The sequence below is a fragment of the Typopeltis vanoorti genome, chromosome 22, assembly GCF_054136105.1.
Source record: "Typopeltis vanoorti isolate ZY-2024b chromosome 22, IOZ_Tvanoo_1.0, whole genome shotgun sequence".
NCBI lineage: Eukaryota > Metazoa > Arthropoda > Arachnida > Uropygi > Thelyphonidae > Typopeltis > Typopeltis vanoorti.
The window spans coordinates 1,233,638-1,252,154 of NC_143570.1; the positions used below are offsets into that span (position 1 = coordinate 1,233,638).

At 34.4% G+C, this 18,517-nt stretch overlaps 1 protein-coding gene across 1 annotated transcript in view; it reads left to right on the top strand.

Moving 5' to 3' along the window:
- Positions 1–280: 280 nt before the first annotated feature.
- The window catches only part of GatC (glutamyl-tRNA(Gln) amidotransferase subunit C, mitochondrial), a 69,022-nt gene continuing 50,785 nt past the window's right edge, over positions 281–18,517 (top strand). Inside the window, exons 1-2 of the mRNA XM_090412290.1 lie at positions 281–371; positions 5,891–5,941. Of these exons, the coding sequence (XP_090268416.1) occupies positions 294–371; positions 5,891–5,941 (129 nt within the window). The 5' untranslated portion in view covers positions 281–293. The remainder of the gene's footprint in view (positions 372–5,890; positions 5,942–18,517) is intronic.

Here is an 18,517-nt window from a genome sequence, read left to right on the forward strand (position 1 = left end):
CGCTAAATAAATAAATCCGTCGAAATGTTTATTCAATATTCGGCTACTTTTACTTCAGTCAGTTTCCTATTATCTCCATTACTAGTATAAATTACTAATAATGGAGATAATAGAAATGCCATTGAAATACCATTCATAAATTAAAGAAAGCTTTGATAGTATTAGTTTTGATTAAGTAAATACTAATATGTGTTCTTTTTAAAAAAAATGTTTTATAAATTTTATATTCGTAGCAGCAGGTGGCGTGTGACCTGAGTTTCATTGAAGTAATTTTCGAAGCGTGGTTTGTAGAGATGTTTTCCGAGAGATGTTTGCTACATAATTTTTTTTGCAGTCGTACTCTTTACTTTAGTAGAACAGCGTTTTCTAGAGTAAGAGAAAAATTAAATAAAGTTATTAAGAATTAATTGTTTAAAATGTTATCAGATATAAATTGATCTTTTAAGCATTTTTGTTCAGTACTGTTTGCAGGTTGATTTAAATTAATTGCAGTGTCTGTAAAGGTTTATTTTATGACTTAAGCAATTAAAGATATGATGCTCAGGACATAGGATAAGGGTGTTTGCTTTAATGTGGCAAAATATTGAGTTATGCACTTCTGGATGAAAATATTACACGCTGTTTATTATATTGATAATACTGAATTGCAGGAATTGATATGGCTAAAGATTTATATATGGCAGAATGATTTTAATGAATGCCAGTGTTAGGGAGGTAAGTGAAGCAGGCGAATAGTAGAATTACTAAGTGAACACTTTGCAAGAGGATATCATCATCAGTACAGTAACGAGGGCACGAAGCGCATCTGTGGCAAGTCTAACTTGCGCCCCCCCCCCCCCAACCCAAAAATGACAAAAAGTTAAATGTAACAAGTTAAATTTTACTAAATGCAATATGTTAAATAGTTACTATTAACCCCATCAAAATGAGTTGCAGTGTGTTGCAGAATTTGTTTGTCTAAAGTGGCGTATTGCCGAAATTTAAAAATACAATATAAAATAGCGGACTTTTATATTTATTTATTTATTTTTATTTTTTACATATTTTTACGATTTGCGCCCCAAACCTAGTTGCCCCTTTTGCCACGCCCTCGTTACGGCACTGATCACCATAGTGGTGATATTGCAGGAACGAGAGAGCCAAAGGCTTATATTGGAACTGAGGTAAATGAAATGGAGGTGCATAGTATGTTACAGAACCATAACTTGAATACAGCTGTGGGATTGGATGGTATACCAGCTCAAGTTTTACATGAAGTGGCAAGGGAATTGTCAGTGCCCTTGACCATATTGTTTAATTTAAGTCTCAGCTCTGGGTTAGTCCCAAGGGGATGGAAAGAAGGGGGAAATAGTTCTAGTGCATAAAGGAGGCTCCAACTGATGTAGCAAATTACCGACTGATCAGCATATCAAGAGGTATTGGAGAAGTTGGTCAAGAGCAAAATACAGGAATGAATAGATGGAAATGGGATACTGTATAGGGAACAACATGGTTTTGTGAAGAGTAGGTTATGCCTCAATAACTTGCTCACATTTTATAATACAGCTGAGTTGGATAAAGGTAATGGGTTTACAGTGATACTTCTGGACTTTGCAAATGCTTTTGATAGGATAGTACATGGATTTTTAATCAGTAAACTACAGTACATGGGATGGATAGGAGGGTGGTTGATGGAGAGATATCAGAGAGTAGTTTATTCAAGAGCAGAGTCCAAAAGAAAGCCTGTGACTAGTGGCATGCCACAGGGTTCTGTTCTTAGACTGCTAGTGTTTAATGTGTTCATTAACAATATAGTGATCTGAGAGGAGCTGTTTCATTATTTGCTGATGATGCATAGTTGGTTAGAGCAATAGTTAATACTGATGATTTCAAAATTTTGCAGGATGATTTGGATAGATTGGCAGACTGGGAAAAGGAGAATGGATGCAATTTTAATCTGGCAAAGTGTAAGGTTTTGCATTTTGGGGTGAAAAGATTACTAGCTGTATACCACATTGATGAAACTGTACTCCAGGAAATTGATGAAGCTGGAGACTTGGGAGTGTTTAGAGGATAAGGTGTTAAAATTTAGGGGACACATAGCTAAAGTGGCTAAAGCAGCTCATCAGATTACTTGGTTACTGAAGAATACTTTGATGAGGAGACAAGCTGGTCTTTGTTCCTCTTTATTGAGCCTTGAAAAGACCCCATCTTGACTGCTGCATTCAGATTTGGTACTAGGGTTTCTTTGTGATGAGGTGGAGAGGATTCAGAGACAACTGACTAAGATGGTAGTAGGTCTATGGAATGAACCTTATGAGAACAGGTTGAAGATTGATGTGGTTTACAGACACTGGTTGATAGGTAGAAAAGGGATGATATGATTGAGACATACAAATTACCAATGGGTTTTTACAAGGTTAATTCAGAGGAAATTTTTTCAGAACAGGTCTGGTAGGAGAACTAGGAGCCATCCATGGAAACTGAGTAAGAGTGTAGTTAGCAAGGGTGTTAGAACTGGGTTTTTTGCTTGGAGAGTAGTGAATGAGTGGAATAGGTTTCCAGAATCTGTTGTGGGTGCCATGACTGAATGAGTTCAAAGCAAAAGTATGATAGATACTGCATAAATGTTGGATGTTCTTGATATGATGTTTAGGGCCTCCTTCGGTGAGTCTAAGGACCCTTTGGAGTTGCCCATAATAATAATAATTTGGGGATGATGATACACAGAGTTGAAGTTCAGAGGGCATTTTGCAGAAAGAGTAAAATAACTAAGGATTACTTACATTTTGAGAAACACATTGACTGGTAGAGATAGTGAGGTTATTATCCTTCTTTATAAGGCTAGAGGGATAAGGTGGAAAAGGTTGGGATATGATAGAAACTTATAAGGGATTCTATAAGATTGATACAAAAAAAAAATAATAAAAAAATCGGTACATGATGAGTAGGGAGAGAACTAGGGGTCATCCCTGGAATTGTATGAGGATTGAGTTGGATGAAGATATGAGGACTAGATTTTTTGCTTGAAGAGTGGTGAATAACTGGAATAATTGTCAGAGGTAGTTGTTAGTGCTCTGACAGGAAATGAGTTTAAGGAAAGGTATGATAAGAATTTAGTGAATGTTTGGTGTGTGCCTCCCATAATGATATTTCATTCTCTATGAAAATTCCCATAATAATAACTTGAGTAATCTTACATACAGTCTTAGTTCATTATTCCTCTTTTATTATCATCTAAATTGTCCATAAAAGAAAATAAAAATGGAAATATCCATTGAAACTTCAACTTTGTAGTTGACAAGAAGAGAAAAAGTTCAGTTTCACACACACATTGGTACTCCTAAAGTAACAGGGCATTTAAAATCTTGGACATGAATCACAGAAAATCTTGCTTTTTTTATTATGTAGATATTTCATCTTATGTCTTATAAGACATCAGTACAATGATCAAACAACAATAGGAATCGAGTTCCAAAAACAGTAGCACACATGCTTAAATTGGTACGTATATAGTTGCATGTTCATGGATTAAGTCTGACAGGCTGAAATTAAAACTAATTAAATTAAAATATAACAGATAAATTTATTTAATAACATTGAGGGCAATTTCTCAAATTTTGGAATAGTGAGACAGTCGCTCCGGTTAAGATTAGGTCTATGAATTAAGATTAAGATTAGGTCTATGAAGTAAGGCTTCAGCCTTTCTTTATATAATTTATGTGTGTATATATGGATCTATGTACAAATTAGCGTTTTGCAATTGGATCCTGTGGTTAATGTTTTTAATTCCATGTTGTGCAATTCTAGATTTGTGAGGTTTGATAAGATGAATGTGATCTTGATCTTCAGAGATGCATTTATTTATAGATCATCTTGTTTATCCATAGTAAGACAAGTTGCACAAACATGGTGCTTCATATATGCCAAGTTGCATCATTGGTGAGAGTTTGTCTTTTGGAGAAGGTAGTAAGTTATGAATTTGGTCAATGAGTTTATAGGTAGCAATGAGTTGATATTTTTTCATAATTTTTGACACACGTTCAGAGATGCTTTTGATATAAGACCACATCGATGTTATCAAACCTCACATTACATTACACATCATAGAATTGAAAACATTAACCACAAGATCCAATGGCAAAACACAGCTGCTACATAGATCAATATATAAACATGCACGTTTATAAAACTGAAGCCTTACTTATAAATTTTTGAAAGTGAAAATCATGTTCTTTATTGTAGAAATATAGCACATCATTGCATTTGTTAAGTCAATATTTATTTTTATATACTTTATCTAGAACTATAGCTTATTCTATAGGATACCTAGGTATTTTATAAATTACCTGTGTAAAGTATGAAATAAAATTATTTCATACTTTAACTAAAATGACATTATGCTAAAAAATAAGTGAGTATACATATATATATATATATATATATATATATATATATATATATTTTTTTTTTTTAATTGTAAACATAATCTTATGTACAGGATTAACCAGTTTTTGGTTCTCTGCAGTCAGGCAGAGAGGTTACATGCTCATACTCTTGTTGAGGTATGCTACATCGAAATATCAGTTATAATCAGTAGATGGTGTTGGTGTAGTTGCGGTCAGTTGTGGATGAGTGGTGGAGACAGAGCTGTAGAGCAGGTGCTCTCCCTCGATGAGTTGTTGGACTCCCTGGAGGTGTCGTATAATAATAATAATAAGGTGAATTACATTTTTTTTAAAATTAAAGCCATTAACAGTTATTTTGACATGATACTGTATAAGAACATAAAATCTGACATGTATGTGGAAGAACATAACAGTTTACGAGGGTGACAGCTGATTAATAATTTCACTGTTGTTAAGCACAAAAAATCTTTCTTTGGGGGGGGGATGTCACTTCTCTGCTGGAAAGTGGACTGTGATGCAGTCACCCTGCTCATCAGCCAGGAATTGAGTCTGTGGATTCCAGTCATAGTGGGAAAAGATCTAAGGTGTTGTTTTGCCTGTTGTGGTGATGCTTGTGTAGAATCGGACTTCTCACCTTTTGTTTGAAGGCTGCAAGGAGTTGGTCAGCTGCCTCTCTCTGTGAAGTTGCTGTGCTGTGTGGTCTTGTATGTTTGAGAGAAACTGTATATTACCGCTTTCGTAGTGATAAAGAGGTAATTGCAGAATGAATGATTATTTGACTCTGCATGGACGAGATTGAAATACTCCTCTTCTATATGAAGACTACCACAGGTGAGAGATGGATAGATAGATATCTATATACATAGATACAACCACCATACTATTTAATAACATTCTTTCTGCTAACTGATTATGAAGATTCTGTTACTCTCTAGTGATCTAGAACAAATCACAAAATGTTTTTAGATGCTATGATGAGCTTGAGAGAAGAATTATTTAATTGACAGAAATGATCCTCAATCCAGTCTACCTTAATACAGAACCAAGCTATAAACTCTCTGATTTTTACTCAGCTCTCCAACTTTGGTGTACATGAGATCATGCCTCCATGAGCATACCCAACAATACTATGGTATCCAGAATGCCTTCCAATGTCAGCAATCCGTTCGCAATTCAATTATAGCTGTTTTCTCTTGTAATGTATATTTTTTTCATTTCTCTTTTCATGTTATGCTCTGATGAAGTCTTCTAAGATGACAAAACTAGTTGTACATATAATAATAGTTCTATTGTCATTTCTAAACTTATAGTCATTTAAGTTTTTTCTATTATATATAAGTACTAATTTTGCAAAAATAGTAGTTTTGATTTTGTTATCAAAAATTAGTGTTTCTGATTTACTGATCTTATAAATATCAGCTTTAAATTATGTTGTAAAGATATTGAATATATGAATAGTAAATTTTATAATAAAAATATTCTGAATAATTTTATGTATTTAGGTGCCAAGGCAGCCAGTATTTAAGGAAATCAGAAAAGAAATGCTACCTCCAGTAAGTAATCATAACTCAGATTTAGAAACTTTGTGGCATTCTTTTCCTCTTATCAAAAGAGGAAGGCCTTTGATTTTCCAGCAAATTTTAAATTTTACAGATTTTTTTTTTTATCATGAAATGAAATCAATTAAATGTCATGTTAGACATTTAATGGACTGAAAACAGCACAAGAATTGAATTAAACAACATTAAACAATAGTTTAATGCTTTCAATATTTTATCTCTGACACAGAGAGAAAATACAATATAAATTATAAGTGCACAAACAACACAAAATAAAGTGGATAAGTGACTAGAATCCTAGCTAAGAAGAGCACCCTCTATGGGCACAAGTAGAAAGCCCAGGTAGTAACTCAAGATGCCTAAAAATCACACATTGCTCCTGTTCTTTGTAGAATTTAACACAATATATTTATCTAAATTAGGTTAGTTTTTTTCAAGGCCAGCTGTAATTTTTTTTTTTTTAAAGTCTCTCGCATTTGAACACTGTGATAAAACACAGTAAGTGGATGGTAGCTGATCTTCCAGTCTGCCCATAGCAAGTGAACTTGAAAGAACAAGGAAACTCTCTCTCTCTCTCTCTCTATATATATATATATATGTGTGTGTGTGTGTGTGTGTGAGTGTGTGTGTGTGTGTGTGTGTATACACACACACATACACAACCAAGAGAAACTGAGAGGAGAAGGGAGAAATTGGGCTTTAGAAGAATAGATAAGGCAGCCAGTTGCAAGTGGTATGTTTGAGGGTAGTGCTGAGATTGTATTTTTTTAAGATTTTTGGTAAGACAGTGACATATACAGTTAAATTCAACTGTGAGGAATGCCTCATTGAAATTGATGGCTCTAGTTAGTTGGTTTTAATAATAGCATATTACAGGGAAAAGGGGAGGGTATGAAAGTTTGTGAATATCTGCCTGTGTGAATAGGTTTTTCTCTATATATTTGGAAGTCTTGTTATTAAGGTGTCTAAGAGAATAGCTAGACTATTGTTAATCTCTTTTGCTACACTAAAATGGATTCTTAGATGTTCAGTTATTGAGAACGAATGATGAGACCAAATTGAGAACACATCATAGATATATCTTAGCCAGACAGAAGGCTGAAGTGGGGCTGTGTCATTGGCATGCTTTTCCAAAACTCACCATATAAAAATTATCCAGGGAAGGTGAGAGGGGGAGAATCTATTGTAGGATTATTATCCATATATTTTGTTCTTCCAAGAGAAGTAATCTGCATGGATGGCAGAAGAATAGAGATCTGTGGTATCAGGGGTTAAAAGTGATGAGCTGTCATTCAGAAGATATTAATAAAGAGTAACACTATAGCTGATCAAAATTATTTACCATTAAATTTTCAATGGATACTTAAAATGTTTAGAATTTTTAATGTAAGAAAGGGTATAGACACTGAGGAGAGTAAGAGATTTTGTCATCAATCTTTTTTCATAAAGGTTAAATGAAGCAGTTGTCAGTGTCTTTAGTCCAAGCAACAGCTTTACTGAAGCATATAGAACCAGTACAGTCATTAGATCATATGAATATCAACTTTGCTTCAGATATAGCTAACAACATTAAGCCTAACATTGCCAACATCCTTATGCAAGCATTGTCTCCCATAAGTAATCTCTCTCTTCTAGCCAATTTGGTGCTCTCAGGAGTCTGTCAAAAGACAAAAACATAGTCATCAATAGAGTGGGCAATGATAATGCGATTGTGGTTTTCAACATCAGTGAATGTAATTAAATTAAACTTTCCAAGAAATTGTATTCTTGTATAACCCGTTCTTCAAGTGTAAGTGAACAAAGTTTGCATGTGAAATATCTTCAGACTAGGCTGCTTGTATATAGTGGCATGTATATAGGCAATTATATACATGCCTGTGTGTGTGTGTGTGTGTGTGTGTGTGTGTGTGTGTGTGTGTGTGTGTGTGTGTGTGTGTGTGTGTGTGTGTGTGTGTGTGTGTATATATATACACATTATACACACTGGAAACATCCTTTCCAGTGTGTATAATGCTCTGCATTATGGGAAAGTGTACTACCCAGAAGTTTCAACCTTTATTGAGGTCTAATCAGTGGGAGCCAGACCCAGAAGGTAAAAATTATTTTGCCACAGAAAGTAACCAGAACATAGTAAGTGGGTAAAGAGAGCATACTGTTGGGGGAGAAATTTGTTCTGTAAGAAAAGAATTGTCACTGATTGGGACATTTGTGAAAAGACTAAAATGTCTAAATCATCTTTGCCAAGTATTAAGTTTTTAATTTTCTTTATAAAGTGTGTCTTCTTTGGGTGATTATTTTGGTTTATATTAAACTGAATTTAGTACTGTAATGGATTAGTTGTCTATAATTTTTTATTTTTTTTAAATGAATACTGATCGTTATGTAATTATGAAAGAAGGTTGGTGATGAAAGCCAAAGAATCAGGTGAGGAAATCTTGAACCAAAAACAGATCATATAAAGGGGATTCTAGTTCCAATAACCTTTGCTGTGGGATAATGGAATATCAGACCTGACAAATGCAGATGTCCCACCCTTCTTATGAAAGGCATCATGGAAAATGTAATGAAGAAAGTTAAGGTGATATAATAAATTTAGTTTAACCCTTTATCCAAGTGTAAGCAAACAAAGTTTGTGCCTGAAAGGTGAGCTGTTGTTGCAGAGGATGCCAACTGTGGTTCAGTGATGAATAGCACATCAGGTTTGGATGTCTGTAAGTGGTGGTGCACATAATTGATATTACAATTAAGATCTGTGTTGTTGTAAGGTCAATTTGAAAGTTTTTTTTATTGCATGGAATTCTGAGATGTATGCGTGTATGTATTTCGCAATTTTCTGGAGCATTTTTGATATTTTTAGACTTTTCAGTAGAAGACTTTTTTTTTTTTTTTTTTTTTTTTAACTCAATAACTCTGGAATTTTTGTACTGTTTATCATGTTTAAATTCAAACATGATAAACAGTTTGAATTTAAACTTTTAAAGAGCAAGGGGAACAGTGGGACTGAAGGACTAAAGGGATAATTACTCCCACACAGGAAGTTATCACTTCAATTCATTTATTCAGATGTTTCTTTAAAATAGGGTATGGAAATTCTTTTCATGTCCTTTTCTGGTCTGGATGGGATATAACTGTTCATAGTTTTCTGTGTGGTAGTTTATAACCATTGATCTGTAGAGTGATTTTTATTTTATTTGTCTAAAAGAAGGCAGTCGGAAGAGCAGACTGCATGAGCTCTGTGTAGAAGACTTTTGATAATACCTGTCTTCTGTGACGGATAACAGTGAGAAGATGAATGGATGCATCCACCAGTAAAGGAAGGTTTTCTAAAAACAGAAAATTCAATACTGATTGAAAGAGTATGGATTATCATCATCATCATCAAATTCCTGCCATGTACCCTCGAGGGGTGCACAGGATATGATAGTACTACATGAAAAAAATTACATCATTACTAACTTCCTATCTACAATTTTCCTCCAAATCAGTCTGTTACTTGTCAAGACTCCAACATTATCAGATCTTATATTACTATCGTCTAAGGCACTTTGTACTGTATCAATCCACCTATATCTTGGTCTTCCTCTGGATTGTTTTGCTGCCAACCTGGCAGAGAACACTTGTTTTGCTAATCTTTCTTTGCCCATTCTGTTTAAGTGACCATACCACCTGAGATTAGCCCTGCTATTGCATTCCTGGATGTTGATAATGTCACGTTCTTTCCTAATATCTTCGTTTTTAATATGATATTGCCATTAATGCCATCTGTTCATGCCTATAATCTTTCTCAGGACTCTCGTATCTGCGGTCTCTAGTCTTTGGTCAAGGGTTTTACTTCTGACCCAGCTCTCAGATCCATAAGTTAAAACTGGCTTGAACACCATCTTGTATACAGCTAATTTAGTGTTCCGACTAATTTCTCTCTTATTCCATATGAATTTATTCAATTCACTTCCTACCATACCAGCTTTGCTGATTCTGTTGTCTATTTCTATATTTAATTTACCATCTTCAGTAAAAATTGTGCCTAAGTAGCTGAAATGTTTCACTTGTTCCACAGGGTCTCCATTCACAACACAGTAGACATTTTTAATGATTCTGCCTATTTTCATTGTCTTTGTCTTTTTTATTGCTGACCTTCAAACCATATCTATTACAACAGCTATTCAATTTAGTCAGAGAATCTTGCAGACTTGTAGCAGATTTATTTAGAAGTATAACATCATCCGCATAAAGCAAAGAGCTGACATCAACATCTCCAATTCTGATATCATGTTTAATACCACTTTCCTTCATAATGTGATCCATACAGATAATGAATAACAGAGGGGATAATGTACATCCTTGTCTCACACCAGATTTCACATTAAACCATCTTCCTGTACTTCCTTCAATTCTAACTGCTGACTTACAACTCAAATAAAGACTAAGTATTGCTTGATATAATGCCCCATTGACACCATAAAACCGTAGCGTATTTAATAGCTTCTCTCTTGGCACCTTGTCATATGCCTTTTCCAAATCGACAAAACTTAAATACAGATTTCTGTTATATTCCCATGCTTTCTCGACTATTTGTCATAAAGTGAAGATCTGATCCTGACAACCTCTATTTGGCCTGAATCCAGCTTGTTCTTCACCAAGCTTATAAAATATAGATTATTAAGGTATCCAAAAAAGAGCAGACTTATTTCAATTCATATTCATTAGTGAATTTGATATGGGAGTACAAGAAGTTTATTTTATTCAGAATTTATAATAATTCTGTCTTTTGTAGTTTGGTCATGGGATATCATCCACGGGTTGAAGCCAGATACAAGGTCAAGGAAAAATAAATCAGCCAAAGCTGGACTGCTCATCATAATCCTTTTGTACATCTTATTCTGCTATGTAAAATAGCCTGCATTGACGGTGAATTTAAACAAATTAATATCTTCAGGGAAATCTACTTGTGAAACTGTCTCTTGAAAAAGTGGTATGTTAATGAATAGGGAAACTACATCAAAGGAAACTATTATTTCATTATCCACCAGACACATCAATTTTATCTTTGAAGTCAGTGCTGTTTTTAATATGAGCTAGTGTGGCCAGTAAGGTTTGAAGACAATTAGAAAGATGTTTGGTAAGATGATAAGTGAGGGAGCCAATATAATCCACCATAGGAAGTAATGAACAGCCAACTTTATGGACTTGCGAGGACCATAAATACATAGAGGATAAGCATGATGAATTTGCAGTTACTCATCCCTGTTAGCATCCTATGAGTGGACATGGTTCAGTAATTTATTTTATTTGACTCTGAGTTGGATCTCTGCTGATCATACTGTCTATTGATCTATCCTTGAATAAGATATTAAGTTTACGATTGTACTCAGTGGTATCCTGGCCAGCCTGTTGGCCGAGTGGTCAGCGTATCCACTCTCGAACCAAAAGGCTGTGGACATGGATGTTTGTGATTGCCTGTGAAAATACTAGTGGTGGTGGGCAATAGGTGGTGATGGTGTAGTTCACCGTAGTTGGTGGATTGAGTGGCGGAGACAGAGTTAATAATAATATCCATTATAAGTGGCCATTACCTTAATCATGTTTTGTGATGAGTATTTGTGTGTTGCATAAGGAGGAAAGTGCTTGTAGTTCTGCAAAGGGTATTATATTCAAAGGAGGAGGTTTTGGTTTGTGTAAGGTGTGGGCAATTTCAAACTTTATTTGCTTCATTTGTGTGTAACACTCGGATGCCTTTTTTCCTATAATAATAATAAATAATAGATCCACTAGCACCTTTTATTCCACTACAGGAAGCAGGAGAGGCTATTTTAGTTGTATGTAACTTTTGGAAACTGTGGGGGAGGGGGAGATACTGGCCCAAGACTATCACAGTTATAAACGCCATCCAGTGAAGTGATGACTGACAAGTGGCTCCATCTTGTGATGCCTAATCCTAACACTTACTGTGTGAAATAGGGTGGGTTCTATGATTGATTATCTTGCAGTTACAGGAACAAAAAAAAAGTTTCCTGAATGAAAATATCCACTTGTTCATGCCAGAGATCGACTAACTTGGGAACCAGTCAAAGAAAGGCTTGCAAAAAAAAATTTCTCTAGTCAGCAACTAGAATCAAATTTAAGTCATCCTTTGGACAGCCTAGCACTATGGAGTGCAAACACCACTTCTACTGAACTACACAGTTTTTTTTTTTTTTTTTCATGCTTACCATAATATCCTAGGCAAGGCAAAATCTAGACCCTTCAATAAAACATGAGACACAAACTATTAAGTGCATGCTATGTGATCACATCTTGTGATTCTTTTCTTGAATGTAGTTAACTGATCTCATATTGCCCATGTTACATTGGATGAAATATACTGTAGTTTTAATAAATTCTATATCTGTGGATTGTATAAGTTTATAACATATGTCTAGTACATATGTTCCTGTAAAACATCTAACATAGTTTCATCATTTAGCCTCTTACAATTTATGACTTATCGTTAATGAAATTGATATCTATTTTTTTTCATCCACTTAGTAATTGAATTTTTGTGCAATGCTTCCTTGTTCTAATGAGTGCCAAATTTTCTTCTAACAACTGACATGGATTTCAACAAGAGAACAGTCAGATCTTTATTTCAATTAATGCTATTCGTTATAGTGTAGAGTTACATGGAAAATAAATTAGAACAATTGAATATCGGTAATAAATTTATTTACATTTTCAATAAATTTCCTCTGTTGCATTTTGTAGATTGTTTTTATCTTATGTAGAAGTGAAGATATTAAAAATTCAAACTGGGACTTTATAGACACAATGTACAGGTAACTCTCATTATATTGGGGGGGGGTCTCGTTCTTGAGAATCACTGCTTATGTCAAAAATGTGTAAAACGAGAGGCTTATAATGTGGGATTATAGAGGTTCTGTTCCCAAGTGAGTGAGATTCTAATCTTTCAGAATTAATTTAATCAAAAATGTCCCTATTTTTCATACATATTAAGACATAAAGGTAGTAAATAAAATATTCATCAACTATAAAACAAATAACTAAATATAATAAATAACTAAATAACCTAATAAATATAAAACAAATAACTCATTATAATCATCCTTTCAGGTATTTAGGCCCAGTGGCCTGTTCTGGTCTCTTCCCATCTTTTTCTTGCCCATCCCTAACTTCTATGTCCAACAACTGGGTGGTATCAGAGTATTTTTTTAGATAGTCTTGAACTGTCCATTCTTTCGATATGTTCAATCCACTTCTTTCGGTATTCATATATATAAAATAAATATATATATATATATATATAACAAATAACTAAATAAATATAAAACAAATGAGTAGTTTTTTATTTTCACAATTATTACATGACAACATCTTAATTACATTTTCTTTATCTGGCTAAAGTTGAAGAGTCATAGGAGGCTGAAAGCTACTTTTTCAAGAAATCTTCAATGGAAATGTAACTTGCAGTTTTCAACTTCTGATGTAACCTCTTGTTGTGTAACCTTCTGCTATCTTTACTTTCATGAGAAATTCTTCAGTGGCAAGTGATCTGTAGCCTCACCAGTCTTGTTGAGATTGTGGAATGCATGTTGACTTGTAGATATCAAGCCACCTTACCCACAACTTCCAGTAAAAGGTGCTGGTTGCTTTTCCTCTATCTTCAGATCTTCATACAAATTTTTCTCTTCTCTTCTCTCGTTTTACCACAGGATGTTCTGCTGGTTCTTATGCTCGACCCATATAGTCGGCATTATTCCCATTTTCTGAATTGCATGACATTAAGATTTCATTACTAATTGTGGACAATTCAGTGCTCTGTGAGTTGTATCAGCCATTATCATCACTGCAGAATCTTGTTCTTTATTCACATTCTTCTTTTCTCTCTTAGTTTCCTGTGTTTTTTGCCAGATATCTTGCTCAAAGGGCATAGAAGTTATTTACACATAAAGACAACTACTGCATAGACCAATAAAAAATTAGGGACACAAAATGAGCACTGAACATAGGAACAAGGGTAGGAAAAAGGTACATATTGTAAGCTTCTACACTTTGTAGAGGAAACAGCAATAAATCACACATAATAATATTGTATATAGCTTGTATACTATCATTTATGCCATATAATTGAAGTGCTTTTCTCTTAGCATCTTATCAAATGCTTTTTCAAATAAAAAAATTCGAGTACAGATCCTTGTTATATTCACATGATTTCTCAGTTGTTCTTATCTTAAAATAAAAGTCTAATCCTGACAACCTCTATTTAGCCTACTTCTACATTTTGTCCTTGAGATTCTCTTCAGCAAGCCTTTTTTCGAAGTATGCTTGCATAAATGTTATGTGGAAGAACCATATGGTAATAGGAATTCTTCTGGAATTTTCTCATTTGATTTCTTTTTTTATAGATAGTTACCATGAGAACTCTACTTAAATTTTGGAATTTAGATTTCAGATTCTTCTTTTGGAATTATGCAATTTACCTGCAAATCTTTTATGTAAAAGTTGATTCTCACTGTATCAAACTTGCAGGAACCACTGTGCAAAATATTCCTTTCTTATAGTTATCCTTCCACACATTTCAGGTTTCTCGTGGATATGCATTTTTCTTGAATAATTCTTATCACTCTTCAGTTGCTGCTTATCTCATTAAATAATTTTTTAAAGGAATAGTCAGTAAAAGGATAAGTTTTTTCATGGAGAGTGGTAGGAGCATGTACCTCATTGCTTGAAAGGATGGTCATAGGGCAAACAATGGATGAGTTTTAGTAAGATAAACTGTTTTCTAAGGTGACCTCCCACAACTAGTATTATTTATTTATTCGTATGGAGTTTCCTCCCTTTTTCTCCCCCATCCTTATTGGGGCGAGTTGAGCCCCCTCAAGGTTAAGTATTTATGGCTGTAGATCCGTGCGTGTTCACGGGCTGGTTTGCCTGCTTGTGGGATGAAAAATGTCAGCTAAACTGGCGGAAAAAACCCTACTGCCCAAGACTGGCTAACTTGGCTATGGCTGAGGAAGATCCTCAAATTCCTCGCGTCTTCAACGGGAATCGAACCTGGGATACTCCTTCCCCAGTCATATGTTGCGAAGCCACTAGGCTAACCACACGGACAACTAGTATTATGACTCCATGGAGGTCTGATAGATATCTAGAATATCCTTATCTCCATGTCAGTTTTTATGTCATCTCTGATTTCCTTTTACAGTAATCTTTCCTCTGTTTGGTATTTTCAAAAGCTCCTGAAACAGTTTATCACATTTGTGATATTTACTTTTGTAAATTTTTTTTCTTCAGAGTCTTTTTAGCGTTACTTTACATCTAGCTTTCTGATGTTAAATTCCGGGCATGCATTCTATTCTTTAGGATGCAGAGAAAATATATGCCAACTTACTTGCCAGGAATTTTCAGTATGATTGTTTATATTTCTATTTTTTCTGACCCTGATTAGAGGCTAGAAGTGGCTTAAAAAAGTTCCGTGTTCCAAACATCAAGATTTCTGTTAAATAAGAAATATAAAAAAAAAAAAAAAATTTAAATATCTTAGTCTATCCACTGTAGTAATGTACAATGGATGGGCTAAGGCTTATATGTTTGCATCCTCTTGTGAATAGGAGTTACATTTAGGAAAAAAGGGAAAAAAAAAATCTACTGTTTACCTGACCTTCAAAACAATGACCAATTCTAATTCGCACATAGCGAGAATTAGAATACTGAAATGGATTGATAACAGCAGTATTCTTTGTGGTTGTCAGCATGGGTTTGTTAAAGGGAGATCATAACATGTATTATAACAAGGTGACAAATACCTTGGACAGGGGAGATGTATATACGTTGGTGTACTTGGATTTTGAAAAAGCTTTTGATTGACTGCCACGCAATAAGCTGTCAAATAAATTTAAATGGATGGGATTGGATAACAGACTTCTGAGTTGGATCAGTGACTGGCTTTCAGATAAGTATCAGAAAGTTGCATATGGGGGATGCAGTATCATGAAAGAGAAAGGTGGCCCCTCTGGCACACCACTAGTGTGCCAGAGGGGTCAGTTTTGGGACTGCTGTTGTCCAATTTGTATATTAATGATATTGGGATGGGTTTAACTGGTGATGTGCAGCTGTTTGCAGATAATGCAAAATTGGTGAGAGTAATAGAGTCAAGTGGGCGTTATGGCCTTACAGAAGGATTTGAATAGATTGAATGAATGGGCAGGTAAGTGGAACTATCAGTTCACTGTTCAAAGTGTAAAGTTTTGAAATTCAGTAAGCAATGACAGTATGCAAATTATACACTTGGTGGGAAGACTAAAGGTAATTTAAAGGAGGCAGAGGAGATGAGAGATCTAGAAGTGATGGTGGACAAGGACATGAAATTCAGATGAAATTATGATGCCATTTTATAAGGCCTTGATCAGGCCTCATATGAATTGTTGTGCACAGATTTGGTCGCTAGGTTTTCATGGCGATGAGAATATGTTGGAAAGGGTCCAGAGAAGATTCACAAAAGTGGTCAGTGGTCTTTGGAATGTGGAGTATGAAGACAGATTGAGAGAATGTAAGTTGCAAAGCCTTGTGAATAGGGGAAGGGGGGGAGGTATGATTGAGACATGTAAGCTAGTCAGGGGTTGTTATCAGGTTGACATGGAAGAGATTTTTCATAGAATGGGAGAGGGGGGGGGGTAGAACAAGAGGCCATCCCAGGAAACTGTAGAAGGAAAGTGTGAGCAGAGGAGTGAGGAACAGGTTCTTTACATGGAGAGTGGTTGTTGAGTGGAATGCATTGCCTGAGTGTATTGTGAATGTACACATTGAATCAGTTTAAGGCTTGGGTGGATGAGCTGTGTGATAGTGTGTACTGTATGACAGACTAGCAGATGTGAGATTCCCTCGACACTTCGGCACATAACAGAAGGAGAATCCATTCCAATCATAGTCATCAATCCATCTTGTGAGATGAGCTTATTATTACAGGTTGGAAAATTAGCTTTTCTTTTATGAACATTCTAGTTTTTAAAGTGGTAACTATTTTGCTTATATAAAAATTAAAATTTACATATAGTATTAACAAAATTTTAAAAAAGTATAAGATAAAATAAAAAATTGTAAGTGAAATTTATTTTTAAGAAAATTTTCTATAAAAAACAATAATTATACAGAAAAACAAATTTTTTCAAATGAACTTAGATATTCTAAACTTACAGTGGAAAGAACTGAGACAATTTAATGTCCTAAACTGATTAATTATTTATGAATTGTTGTGACTCTTTAACAAAACCATGCATAAATGTTTAAAAAAATATCATTATCAAATCCCTTTAATCTTCATAGTCATTTGAATTGGTGTCTGAATCACCATCATTTCATTTACATTAATAACCGAAGGTTTGCGTAATTCTTCAATAATTTCATTTCTGTCCCAGTACATATTTTCCAATGTGGTGACACGAGAGCAATATTTTCTCCAGTTTTGAGCTGTAATGCTTTTAATCACCTGTTCTGATAAATGAAAAAGTTTCGACATATCAGTATCCCCAGTTCCGTTGCAATGACGAATGAAATTCTTCACTTCTGCCCAAACATACTCAATAGCATTAATATCACAACGAAATGGTGGTAGTCTCGAATCTAGGAATCCATGCTCTTTGAGCATCGTGTCAAATTTAAATAGTTTACTTTGGGGCGAGCTTCTTTTGACCAAGTTGAGCAATTCAATTTTTCACATATCTTAGGAATGAGATGTTATTTTTAAAGAGCCAATCTGTAATGACTTGCTTCCTATTAGAAGAATTTCGAACTTTGTTTATTTGGATGGAGTGATATGGAGCATTATCAATTATAACAACAGCATTTTTAGGAAAGTTTAGAAGCAGTTTTTCTTCTGCCCACTTTTCAGAGTTTGTAGAATTCATTTGCCCATGGTAATCTCCAGTAGTTGAATTGGCTTTGTAAAGTGCATTATTATGCACTGCGAGGCATTTTTGACTTGTAACACTACACATTTTCCATATGTTACATTACTGTCACTCCAGGTTTCATCTAGATACACAATCAATCTTTTCTTAATTTATAATAATCAATTTCACTTTTATTATCAAAAACTTGTAAATTATTTGATGCAGTCATTTAAGAAAGAAATATTTAAATTAAAAAAAAAAATAGGTGCATATGTGTTACATAAGTGTTCGGCTTTTTTTTGGGGGGGGGGACCCACCTATTCATCCTGCTGATGTTTGAAATAATTTATTTTCAAAACCGTTCACAAGACAATTGTTTCAAACATAAATCACTTGGGAGAGCATACTTATACATTTTAGTGTAAAATTGTAATAAAAGTATAGCTAATTTTTCACCTATCTAAACTAGCTGTAAATGTCTTTTCCAGATATGCAGTGATTTCTTCTTTGTAATAAAATGCCAGATAATGATGATAATAATAAGAAGAAAATGCACGGTATTTTCTTTTTCGTTGAGTGGAGATTTCAGAGCGTGTGATTTATAATGTACTTTCTTTGTATGTTTTTTGAAAAGAAAGTGCACATTTATGTAAATTAGGTGGATGTTAAATCCAGCATTTTTTCAAAG